Source organism: Candoia aspera, chromosome 10 (assembly GCF_035149785.1).
Source record: "Candoia aspera isolate rCanAsp1 chromosome 10, rCanAsp1.hap2, whole genome shotgun sequence".
Lineage (NCBI taxonomy): Eukaryota > Metazoa > Chordata > Lepidosauria > Squamata > Boidae > Candoia > Candoia aspera.
This window is the reverse complement of record NC_086162.1, coordinates 16,566,502-16,579,801: the sequence shown is the minus strand read 5'-3', so window position 1 is coordinate 16,579,801 and position 13,300 is coordinate 16,566,502. Positions and strand designations below refer to the sequence as shown.

The following is a 13,300-nucleotide window of genomic DNA, read 5'->3' as shown; positions in this document are numbered from 1 at the left end:
ACGTTTTCGTCTCTGTTTTGTGCATGCTTCTCTGTGCTTGGCGAGCTCTGCTTCTGCCACCTCTCTTGCTCACAGTTTGCCTGCCTCTCTGCTCTACCAGGTGAATTTTACCATGCTATGCTTTTGAAAACCTCACAGAAATGGGGAGAGACTGTCTGGGAACGGGTCACGTGCATGTATACAAATGCTAAAAACAGTCATAATAATGATGTCCTTATTCAGCATGCAGTGTTTGCAATGTGCTTAGGTTACAAGAAATGCATAAAGGTTAGCTACATCAACCAGCAATAACTATTGATTTATCACTACAAGCGTCTGCAAATCACTTTTTAATCAGCATTAAAATCCATCAGAGGTTATCAAAGTTGTGACAAAACAATTCAGACCCCTTACTCAACCTGCCATTAAGACAGATTGGACTACAGTTCCCTTCACACCCTGGCTAGCATGCCCATTTAGTTGGGCTCTGCTGGCTGCAGGAGGTGGAGGTTGAAATGCTACATCTGGAAAGGGTCAGACTGGGAAAGGCTAAAACAGAGGTTTGTGATGGACCTAAAGCTCAGTAGGAATATAGCCATATTCAGCTCTCTTGGAAGAGAAATTCATAAACAGGTGATGTTGATAGGAAATGGCTTGTCTCATGTATCTACTGCCACAGTTTTTCTTGATGGGGAGAGACATAACAGAACCTCTGATGAAAGATGTACCTTACAGATGAGCTGTTACTGGGAAGGGAATCTTTGTGATTCCCTGACCTCAAGTGTTTAAGACCTTATAGGCCAGAACCAGCATTCTGAACTGGGTTCAGAAACAACTTGGAAATCAGTGTAGTTCAACGGAGACTCTGAAGTGCCCAACAGTCAGTAGCCAGGCTGTAGAAGGCACTTGCTGAAGTTTCCAAATACTTTCCTACAGCAACCCCAGCAGACAACATTATAGTGGTTTAAACGAAGTATTTCAAGTACTGCAGACTTCCCCAGAAAGGCTCACAGTTGGCAAATCAACCAAAATTGGCCAGAGGCATTCCTGATCATGGTTGCCAGAGGCCTGAATCAAGGTGGGAGCTGCTCTCTGCTATCCCTGGGGGGAAGGGGCCTTTAAATGAGAATTGGAAGCTCCTGCTTAAGCCATGTTTTACAGTCCTGGTTTGTAGGCAAACTATGGGACACAGTAGCAACCATTTGCTCAATTCTGGGAAATGAATGAGGTAATCAGAGACTCACCAGCAGAAACAGAAGGAAGAATGCCTAGTCCAAAAGTACATTCACTTTGTTCTTTAACTCAAGCAAAAGGTTGTTTCCCTGTGTTGTGAAAGATGTTGAGTTTGCACTGTTAGCAATATAGCAAGTTTTTTGTTTCAGCCCACATTTGTGGATGTTGGGGATGAGTGTTGGATTAACTGCCAAATGCAGGGATGGGGGGAATCTGAGGCCTTCAAAACATCCCCAAATTGGATCCATAGTTGCCAACATGAGTTTTCTCTTTGGGGGTTAAAAAAGTGGTATGTTGCAGATAGCATACAGTCTGTGGAAGAAACTCTGATTAGAATTGAAATCCAGCTCCTTTTTCTCCTAAAAGCTGGAAGAGAGCTTTTAGTCTCACATGGCAAAACTAGCCAGCTTTTATTTAGATAGGCAAAATCATACAGTTTCTCAGCATCTTATGCTGAAAATTACTTTGGATCTACTGTACCTCCATGTCCTGTAAAGACAATTACATGCATTTTGTTCATGAAATCCACTATCAGTCCTCAGATTTCACACATTTATTATTGATTTTGGTTTATGTGGGTTCCTCCTCAAAAATAGTTGCAGAGTGTAATCTCCTTTTGGTTTCTAATAGGCAGCTGTCATTAAAAGAAGAAAAAAATCAGCTCGTTGTATAGGCTAAATATGATTCAGAAATATATGATGGTACATTTCATTTAAAAATACAACACAGCAGTAACTCACTTTAGGTACCACTGAGCAGATCTCCTTGGCTAATTGCAAGAGGGTGAAAATGGGAGACGGAAAAACTGCAGTGTTTTCCAGACAGATTCTGTGACACTTTGGCATAAAAAAAATAGGCAACTCTACACATTTGATACCCTGCAGCAGTAGGAAGAAAATATAGTCAGGCTGCTGTGGTACATCTTACCCAAAAGGTGCATCCATAAGTGAATTATGTCACTTTGGGGAATGACAGCAACAACAGTGTGTGTGTGTATGTTTGGTTTTCATTAGTTGATTAAGAATTGTAAGTTTCAAGATATCAGCAGGATGTAACTTTCATGGAATAAAGTAATTTTATATTGCTTTGAAGTAGGTCATCCACTTTAAGGATTAAATTGTTTATTTAAACTCCATAAAGGTTCTCTTGATGGTTGCTGGTGGCTGCTGTTTGACATAAGGATGCAGTTCCCATTAGCAGCCAGCTAATAATCAGACAATCCAGTACTGAAGTTCTTGACAAAGTGACAATTCTTTTATTCAGCACCCAGGTCTGTATCTGACCCCAAGTGAGGCATCTTGAAGTGCCTTTGGTTTCAGTGGATTTAAGCTTGCCAAACTCTGGCTTGATTCTGGAATGTAACTTTTAAAGTGATCAACCTATTTATTGTGTATTGCAATTGTTACAATCAGCATGATATGCAGCCTGGAACAACATGTGGTAGTGCCTCTTTATCTCCTAGTGAGGAATATAGTCCCTATTTAAAATATCGCTCATGTTCTTCATACCATTCTCTCAGCTCTCTGCCAGGCTCCATTTTACTTTTCCAATGGGTACTTGTGGTCATTAAGCACACTTAGTTTTCATAGGGCTATTTTGATTTGGATGCTTGTTGATTTATTTTTGGGATACTAGTTCTGAAAAGATCGAGCCTACTCATAAGGTAACATCTTTCACTTGTTTTCAGTCGCCCTCTTTTTAGTTCCAGCCCTCTTAGAAGCAGACAGAATAGTAATGATGTTGATCCAGACAAAGTAAGCCACACTGGGTCCCATTGAAATCAATGGGACATGTTAGTAATAGCTGATTGTGGCTTCAAATAACAGTGCAATCCTATGCATTATACTTTCCCAAATTGGTGCCCTCTGCATATTTTGGACTTAAAGCTCTATCATTCTTTAGCAAATATGTTGGCCCACATTTAGTAAAGATTACAAAAGGTTTATACAGATGTGGTAGTTTTCATTGACTTAATGCTTAGTCTTAGATTAACTTGTATAAATTTATACATTTAAATTAAATTACACAATTTAATACAACTATATAATTGCTTAAGCTGTATTTTCCTGGTATGTATTTGTGAGAAGAGCAAATTCCATTCATGTAGGGTTTTTTTTTAAGTAAACCCAACAGACATTTAAATAATTATTTTGAAAAGGAAGAACAGCTGCATTATAATGTAGGGGGACCTGGTCATTTTGTCCACTTCATTGTCTCTGTGAACTCCTTTGATGAAGGGAAACATAGTTGGGACTAAAGATACTGGAAATGTTCCATTTTCCTCCCGTTAGGTAGTTCTAACAATCCTCTTCATTTTTAATGAAATGGATTAATACAGTGGCATCCTTCTAAATTTCTTACAGCTTCAAGTACTCATGCCAACTCAATTTCCACTTCCTCACCTGCTGTCAATATTTCAGCTGCCACCGCCAGCATCTCTCAACAGGTACATCATCTTCCTGTATAAATAAGCCTGTTCAGTGTAAAGTATGTTATCCCATGCTCCAATATATTTAGCAATTGGATGATATGAGACAAATATTGATTTGCTTTTATGAAGTGTGTAGACATCTAACAGAGGGATGCGGTGGTGCTGCGGGTTAAGCTGCTGAGCTTGCCGATCGGAAGGTCGGCGGTTCGAATCCGCATGACGGGGTGAGCTCCCGTTGCTAGTCCCAGCTCCTGCCAACCTAGCAGTTCGAAAACATGCCAATGTGAGTCGATTAATAGGTAGCACTTCAGCGGGCAGGTAACTGCATTCCGGTTAGTCATGCCGGCCACATGACCACGGAAGTGTCTACGGACAAACGCCGGCTCTTCAGCTTTGAATCAGAGATGAGCACTGCCCCCTAGAGTCAGACACGACTGGACTTAATGTCAAGGGAAACCTTTACCTTTACCTTTTATAGACATCTAACTTGAGACATGCATGTCGCTGTCTTTTTGTGTGCTGTCTGTTACAGTGCTGTGCAGCTCTGGCTTTCAAGAAAAAAAAAAGAATCAAGAAGCATTAGCTTGATACAGCATGTACAAAATGCCAACCTATTACTTAAAATTACATGAACAAGCCCAAGGGAAGGGTCAGGTATATGAATCAAGCTCAGAGAGCACCATGGTCTACACAGTTATACATCACTTCCATATTGTTCATGTCTGCCGTACAGGGTAGACCAGACTAAGAAACCAATGCCATATAGGTCTAAAACTAGTTTTATTAGAACAGCTATAGTAACAGAATCTTGCAAGTGTGAATGTGCTTCCCTTCTCCCTCACTTTATCTCTGTGTGAATTAAAGGGTGTGTGTGCTGTCTGAGGCATTTTCTCAAGAAATCTCATCCCAGTTGGAATCTCATTCCAATTTTCCCTTGGAATGACTTAAGCCATGCTAACGTGATCATTGCCTTGGTAACGGATCTTCTCACTGTCCTTCAAGACCTGTCTTTATGCCCTCTATAGTTTCCAGGAAAATCCTGTTATATCAGGAGTCGAATTTGACACAATGGAGTTTTTACCTTTACCTTGTCATCCTGTATGACCAGAAGGTGACTTAAGTAGAGTTTGATTTTATTTTAAAAGTGTATCTAAACTTGCTGTACAGAAGTATGTAAACTGGGAATTCATATGCCTGACCTTTCACTTGAGCTTGTTCGTGTAATTTTAAGTAACAGGTTGGCATTTTGTACGTTCCCCCCTGCTGAATGCACATTACAACAAATACTGCCTTGAAAAAGAGGCTTGTTTGTGTAAGAGAAATGGGAATGCATTCTGAGTCATGCTAAGCATGTAATGAATGGATCTCAGTCAGAAGTGGTTGGGGAGATTCAGTTTCGGATGTCCTCCCCTTTCTCTTCCAAGCAGCAGACAGCAGGGAAAGGCTGCTAATCCTAACAGATGAAATTACCCCAAAGGCCACAGATTGTCTGATTAAAAACATTTATATATTGCCCTTTATCTTATAAGAATTTTAAGATTGGAGACTTTCAGTTGGATCTTAAAGTACAAGAATGTCAGCTAAGCGTGCATAATTAGACAGCTGAAAACAAATTAAAATGCCTTGGTAAGAATGTTTTTTGTCCAATTTTAGTTACTATATATAAAAGATAGTAATGGAAAAACCAGGCAGGCTTCTGTAGGGAAGACATCCCATAGCTTTCCTTTGCTAAACAAGTAACACAAGCACCTGGAGAAAGTTCTTAAAACATAACTTACAGGAATATTAAAAGGATTTTTATGACTTTTATCAACCTGCCTTTTTGTCCAGTACAGTACAGCCCTCATCATTCCTAGCTAACCTGGCATCCTCCCATGTAGGCTGTTGAGAGTTGTAATTGCCATAGCTGGAACGCACTAGGATAGAGAAGGCTATCTAATGCAGCACCTTTCTTTGCCCTTCTTTATTTCTTAATTTCTTCTTAAAGGAGTATCCTACGTACACCATCCTTGGCCAAAGTCAGTACCAGCCGTATTATCCCAGTTCAAGTTTTGGCGTGATAGCACCAGCAGACAGTAGCACAGAGACCAACACGTTAACATCTGCCACGTATCCATCCGAAAAATCAAATGCCATGGTGCCTGCCCAGACGATTCAGAGACATTCCTCTGGTAAACTCATGGGGGAAGATGGGTTTGTAAATGCTCTTTAGATTCAGCCTAGAAGTGTAGGATTTTGAGTATTGGAGCTGGAGGGTGGGGGGTACTGGGTCTCAACTATATATTAAATGGTACCTTAGCAGTGCATTTATGTTGGTACTGGTGTGCCTAAGGCATTCCTTTTATTGATGATCTGGAACTGAACCAGAAGGAAAAGTTCTCCTAGCAGAGAACCTCTCAGATTGAGAGAATAGATTGAGTTTCCCATTGAGGAGTTAGCCAGCAAGAAGATAACTCTGGTCTGATTTGTGCGGATAGGAAGCTAGGACTGCTTTCCATCATTTTCTTGCCCTGCTACCCCATTAGGATAGATCATTTTGGTGTTCTTTGCAAATGTATTGCACCACCTGGAATAATGGGTTGTCATCTGTGTTCATCCTGAACTCCAGATCATTACAGGTTCTACATGCTGCTTTACAATATATATTTCTTAAGGTAACATTTTAGAGAAGGAGGGGGTGGGTGTACTTTTAAGGAAAGGCGTTACACTATCAGAACAAAAACTGGAAAAGGTCTTGCACTTAGTGGACATTGATTTTTATCTGCACAAAGTGCTATGCTCCCTGGCAGACTGCGAAGCATGGGGGTGGGAGTTCATTTGACAAAGAACGTTTCATTCTATGTAATTTTTGTAAATACGGTAAATATTGCATCTAAAGCCTTGCATGGTTAGATATTATTTCTTCCCATCTTAAACCTGTACAACAGATAATCTACATGATTTTCCTCTGTCTGCTCCTGCCATTTGAAGTGAGGCAGATGCCAAATTAGGAAAAGGGCCTCCCTAGGTGGCATCTCATCTTAAGAACGCTCTCCCCATGGAGTGGCTTGATGCTTTTTCTGTATTCTTTCCATTTCAAATGCCTTTTAAATTTTCATTTTGTACTCCCATTAATTTCCAGGCTGTTCTTATTATCTTTTTGCGATTTTATACGGTTGTTGTACTTGTTTGTTTTCTTTCGTCCTTCCTTTATTTGTTACTTTTTATGTAAAGGTTGTGAATTTGAATTATGAAAGTGGCACTGGAACACCACGTATGCATCTTGTGTCTTGAAGGTGCAAGATACATGAAAATTGCTGTTCTTTTCTTCTAGGAGATCCATCTGCCAGTCCATCGTTGCCAAGAGCGACTGCAAGTAAACATGTAGATGAGCAATCTAGGAGAAACATGACTGGGAAAAACAGAGGCAAGAGGAAAGCAGACGCTTCTTCACCGCAGGACAGTGAACTTGAAGTTTGTGTTTGGCTATTTTTTCCCTCTATTTCTCTCTCTCTCTCTCTCTCTTTAAGCTTCAGAAGTTTGAATAAATGAAATGATGGTGAAGTTAGGCAATTGTAGTCTGCGAACTGAATAACCTAATGGGAAAGTTAGTCTTCTTAACTCTCTCTCTTTCTCACTGCAAAACATGAGAAACTAGCCTAGCTAAGTAGGACTTAAATCCAAACCTGAGATCACCACTTGAGGAGCGCAAACATCAAATGAAGGATTATCATACTAAAAAGATCTGAAAGTTCTTGATAAGGATGAGGGCAGTATCCGTTGAGTAAGGAATGCCGGGAACCCAGTCTCTTTTCCTCAAAACAGGGACGATCAATCTACAGGTGTCACATTGCACGACAGAGAGAAGAGCTGATATAACACATATTCGTCTTCATCTCTTTGGGGTCAGCTTTATCCTCCTTTCTGAAGTTCATAATACAGTCCCCAGAAACACCCAGAGTCTTCTAACAAAGTAAAATGTAGTTTGGTGGGGATGTTATCGCACTGTATACCAGAAACAAAGGCTCTTGTAATTCTTAACAGCCTTAAGTCACTGTGGTCTTTTTTTACAATAGCCAAAATGGAGCAGGGGTGCTTTTGAGGCACTTGGGGGGAAAAAAGAAAAGAACAACCCAGCCACCACCAAAACTAACTTACTTCATTTCTGCTTTCTTCCTCAGCGAGTATTTCTGTGGGACTTGGATGAGACCATCATAATATTTCATTCTCTTCTGACAGGGTCATATGCCCAAAAGTATGGGAAGGTACTGATTTTTGCTGCTGTTGTGTTTACTGTAGAATGTACAGCTGGTTTCATCTTTTCTCTAAGTTAAGCCATCCAAATGACAAGTTTTGTAAATGGCACTCTTACAGTGGGTGAAGGAGCCAAGAGCCTTCCATGGGCCTGGCCAGGGCCAGCTGCACTTTTAACACTTTCCTCCCAGCATGGGCTGCCTCAGAGGCAAAATTAATCAATCAATCAAATTTGTATAGCCGCCCATCTCACAAAACAAGTGACTCTGGGCAGCGTACAGCAAAGCTAAAAAACAGTTGGTTAATAAATACCCAAACAATTAGTACTATTAATTGTAATAATAACATTAAAAGCTATAAAAAGCAAGGCTAAAAAGAAGAAACACTGGGCGAAGGGATGTTAATAATAGTGGAGCCACCTCACTAGTTCACTAGTCCTCTGGGGTCCTCAGGCCTGATGACACAATCAGGTCTCAAGGGACCTTTGGAAAGTCAAAAGCGATGGAGCCAGCCTCACTTCAGGTGGGAGGATATTCCATAACACAGGCCACACAGCAGAAAAGGCCCACCTCCTAGGGCCTGCCAAACGTAGCTCCCTAGCTGACAGAACCCGTAGCATGCCCTCTCTGCTGGATCTGGTGGGACGGCAGATGTAATCAGGGAGAGGCAGTCCCTCGGATAACCCACTTCCATGCCATGAAGGCCTTCAAAGGGCAGAACCAGCACCTTGAACTGGACCTGGAAACAGATTGGTAACCAATGCATCTTGCAGAGCACAGGTGTAATGTGGGTTCTGCTAGAAACACACATAACTGCCTGCACCGCTGCATTTTGCACCAGCTGAAATTTCTGGATACTCTTCAAGGGCAGCCCCATGTAGACCACGTTACAGTAGTCCAACTGGGGGTTGATTAGGGCATGAGTGACCGTGAGTAGAGCCCCTCAATCTAGGAATGGGCGCAACTGGCACACAATAGGAAGTTGTGCAAAGGCCCTCCTAGCGACGACTGCCGCCTGCTATTCAAACAGGAGTTGTGAGTCTCGGAGAACCCTCAGATTGCACACGGGGTTGGTTTGGGGCAGTGCAACTCCATCCAGCACCAAAGATGGCACAGTCCTAGAACCAGAGGGCCTCAAAACCCAAAGCCACTCAGTCTTGCCTAGGTTCAGTTGAAGACTTGTTTCCCATCCAGACCCTCACAGCCTCCAGACACCAAGATAAGAAGTCCCCATCATTGCTTAATTCGCCAGGGGCAGAGATGCATAATTGGGTATCATCAATGTACTGATGCATACTGATGATACCTCACCCCCTGGCAACAGATGAGCTCACCCATTGGTCTCATGTAGATGTTGAATAGGAGAGGAAAGAGCACACCCCCTCTGGCACCCCATACAGTAGGGGCCAAGGACAGGATCTCTCCTCCCCAATCACCACCGACTGGAATCAACCCTGGAGAAAGGAGGTGAACCAGCACACCATGCTGCCCACCCCCAATCCTCTGAGTCGATCCAGAAGGATACCATGGCCGATGGTATCAAAAGCCACCAAGAGGTCAAGTAACGCAAGGATGGACACACAACTCCCATCCCACCCACACCAGAGATCATCCAAAAGTGCACCCAGTGCCGTTTCCATCCCATACCCTGGTCTGAATCCAGCGTGAAAAGGATCCACTTCATCCAAGGTCCTCTGAAGCTGTTGCACGACCACCTTCTCAATCACCTTCCCCCAAAAGGGGAGGTTAGATACTAGATGAAAATTGTCCAATATAGTGAGGTCAGCGATGGCTTCTTGAGGAGGCAACAAGGCATCATCCATCCATCATTCCATCCATCCGATCAACTGTCATTTGGCTCATCCTCTCACCCAGAAATCCCATGCCCTTGTTAGGGCCCCAGAATGTATCAGAAAAGACTTTCTCACCTTTTTATTTTCCCCTTTCCTGTTGTATCTATCAAAGACTAAGCCAGAACTGTAAATCATAAAGAGCCGTGCCATTATCAGCAGGGAGGCAAATGTATGCCTCTCTATACTGATGGGCAAAATACTCCATCAGAGAACTTTCCAACCCTGAATGTTCTGCAGATGTTCCATGTCAAGGTTGGACCACTTCCAGAATAGTTGCAAGGAGTTCAGGATGTTCTGTAGTGAAACATTTTGCACACCCTTTTATCTTGTCTCAGAGAAATGTCCTGTTGACTTCGCTTGGGCTTACTCTCATAAGTACTGTATTTATACAAGTTTATGTATATGTGTTTATGTATTTTTTTTTATTTTGCAGTATTTGTTTGCAGCCCTCATAAGATTCTGACATAATAAAAACATATCATGAAAAACATTAGCCAGTGTAAAACCATAAAAATACATCATAAATCCATGAAAGTATAATTAACATCAACCAGACCAACATCAGACCTGGTCATCAGAGGCCATATGTTGTGGCCACAATCCTTATCATCTTATTCTCCAAAGGCCTGATGGAAGACGGGGCAGGTTTCATAAACAACAGGGAGGATGGGTGCCATCCTAGCCTCAGGGAGAAGAGAATTCCATGGGTTAACATGGCTACCTTAAATCTGTTTTGTCCTGCTCAAAGCCTCCTGTTGACCAGGTTAAGATTTCCACAGCATCTCCTGTTTGGTCCCTGGTGGAGTTGTATAACTGGGTTATATGTGCAAATAGCTTAGCAGGAATTAGCATATAATCACTCCCATCATTTTTATGTAGATGTTAAATAGTTTGGTGGAGAGGGCTGAGCTTAGAGTACGATACACAGGAGCAGCTGTATCTTGCCTTCACTATCATTGAGCAAGTGTACCTGTTAGGGAAGGAGCGGAACCACTGCAAAACAGTGCCTCCTATCCCCAATTCTTGCAGGCGCTCCAGAAGGATATCACCGTTGAAGGTATTGAATGCTACAGAGAGATCTAGCAGGACTGGAAGGCTGCATTCTCTTCATCGAAGTCCCACTCTAGGTGATCCAGAGGAGTGACCAGAGCTGCTTCCATTGCATGCTCAAGTCTGAAAGCCAAAGATAAGGGACTCAGATAATCCATCTTCCAGGATCCTTTATAGCCTAATCTCCACCTCCTTCTCAACAACATTCCCCCAAAAGAGAAGTTTAGCGACTGGATGAAAGTGGTTCGGCCCCTCTGGATCAAGGGAGGGCTTCTTCAGGAGGGGTCATACCACGGCCTCCTTCCAGAGTACCTTGTGGCTAGGCCTGATAGCATCTTTTTAGATTAGAAGAATTTAATTCATTTTTCATTTTCTTCAAAGTTTTGAGAAAGTTCCAGTGCTTGTATAGTTCCAGTGCTTCTGACTTTGCCATATAGAGCAGCATATGTTAGAATTCCAGCAAGTAGCAGTCTAGTTTTTATGATGTATACAGACTTGAAAGGTTCCATCCAAGAGTGTCTGCAGGGTGGAGGTGGCGGGGGGAGAGTCAAGGAGGTGGCCACGATCAGGCAATCAAAGCCCTCCCCTTTTTTATGTCACAGTGAATGATTAGAATGGGGCCTTTGATTGGATGCTTGTGGCCATCTTGACTTTTTTTTACACACACACACACACACCCCATGGACATTCCCAGTTCTATCCATAAAAGCTGCCTAAAAGTAATTTTATATACATTAATACAAATAAAACAATTTTAACCTGATAACAGCTGTACTTATAATAAGCTTCTATGAATGTATCTTTTGCATTAGAATGTCTGACTTCTGAAAGTTTCTAATACCATCCCCCCAACAGACTCTCTCTTCTAACTTTTAGGATCCCAGTTTAGTTGTTGGCTTTGGTTTGACAATGGAAGAAATGATTTTTGAAGTGGCCGACACACACTTGTTTTTCAATGACTTGGAGGTAGGAAAACTCTGACCTTACATCTGTTGGAATATCATAATAAAATCTATCAAGTTGGAAAAGCAAGACACATGCCGAAGCAGTTTATCTCCATTAGTCAGAACTGAAATAGGAAATGAAACCAGATTGCAAACCTGAACTTCCAAATTAGTCAATTAAGATTAACAGTAGGAGATCTGTGTACTTCAAATATTAGTCTCCTTTTTCATAGCATTGTAATCAGTAGACTAATAGCACCCTCTTGGTTATTAGAGATGAAAAAGAGATAAAAAAGCATTAAACTCAGGTCTGATTTTTCTTCTCTCAGTCCTCTAAATAGCTTTAGGGTATAATTTTGGGGGGAGTGTCATGGCTTACTGCTTTTCATTGATCATATTATCTTTAAATGAGTATGAACCCAGCATCGTTGTAAGCCACTTGGCATATTTTTTTTAGAAAAGTTGAGAATGTTGTTGGAGAAACACTGATCAACTGATGTCCCCAGAATATTATTTTATTTTATTTTATTTTATTTTATTTTATTTTATTTTATTTTATTTTATTTTATTTTATTTTATTTTATTTTATTTTATTTTATTTTATTTTATTTTATTTATTTATTTTCTATCCCGCCTTTATTATTTTAACAAATAACGCAAGGCGGCAAACATACCTAATACTCCTTCATCCTCCTATTTTCCCCACAACAGCCCTGTGAGGTGAGTTGGGCTGAGAGAGAGGGACTGGCCCAAGCTCACCCAGCCGGCTTTCACACCTAAGGCGGGACTAGAACTCCCAGTCTCCTGGTTTCCAGCCCATTGCCTTAACCACTAGACCAAACTGGCTCTCCACTAGGCTGACCTAGGTGGCATGTTCACTGAGATGCCAGTTAGTTACCAGTTGAATATAAGCATTGCTCTGTCATTTGGAGGCATTGTCAAAAGTTCCTATGAATTCTCTATACTTCATTAGTGCTTAATGAAAGTCACAATATCAAGTTTACCCAGTTGTTTAGAGGCACTGTCTCCTATGGTGGTAACCCCCAGATTTCAACATTATTTGAAACATTAGCAGGAGAGTATTTCATTTTTATATAGTTCCTTTGCTGGAGCATCTGAGATTTTAAAGCCAGACACATGCTTGAAGGCATTACATCTGAGGAAGAGCTATAGTTTAATAGTGAATCAGGCATACCTTGCAAGCAGAAGATCCTGAGGTTAATGCCTGGTGTCTCTGATTCAGGGGTCTTACCCATCACTATTACAGGTGGTGGGTAAGACCTCTTCTAGAGACCTAAGTGCAGTCTTCTGTCACCTGATACCTTCTAGATGTAATGGTTGCCTATTCTGACATACTCAGCCTCACAAGTAGGTTCTTAATGAAAACTGATTTATTGAAAGAATAGTGTGCAAATACAAAGAAAGCTGAGAATGAGCAAAAGCGCGCCAAATACAAACTAAAAACCCTCGCCTCAAACCCGATTCCGCCCTCGCTCCCGCTTAGCAACCACCCCCTCCCAGGTGTTAGCAACGGTTGCCCACATCGGCCTGAGAAAGTAACCTTGAAGACATTCCATA

At 41.6% G+C, this 13,300-nt stretch overlaps 1 protein-coding gene across 5 annotated transcripts in view; it reads left to right on the top strand.

The window, feature by feature from the left end:
• The window catches only part of EYA3 (EYA transcriptional coactivator and phosphatase 3), a 31,028-nt gene that overhangs the window by 10,735 nt on the left and 6,993 nt on the right, over positions 1-13,300 (top strand). For all 5 annotated transcript variants that reach the window (XM_063312259.1, XM_063312261.1, XM_063312262.1 and 2 more), the window contains 5 exons: positions 3,576-3,658; positions 5,631-5,814; positions 6,957-7,096; positions 7,804-7,887; positions 11,655-11,744. In XM_063312259.1, coding sequence (XP_063168329.1) covers positions 3,576-3,658; positions 5,631-5,814; positions 6,957-7,096; positions 7,804-7,887; positions 11,655-11,744 — 581 coding nt within the window. The remainder of the gene's footprint in view (positions 1-3,575; positions 3,659-5,630; positions 5,815-6,956; positions 7,097-7,803; positions 7,888-11,654; positions 11,745-13,300) is intronic.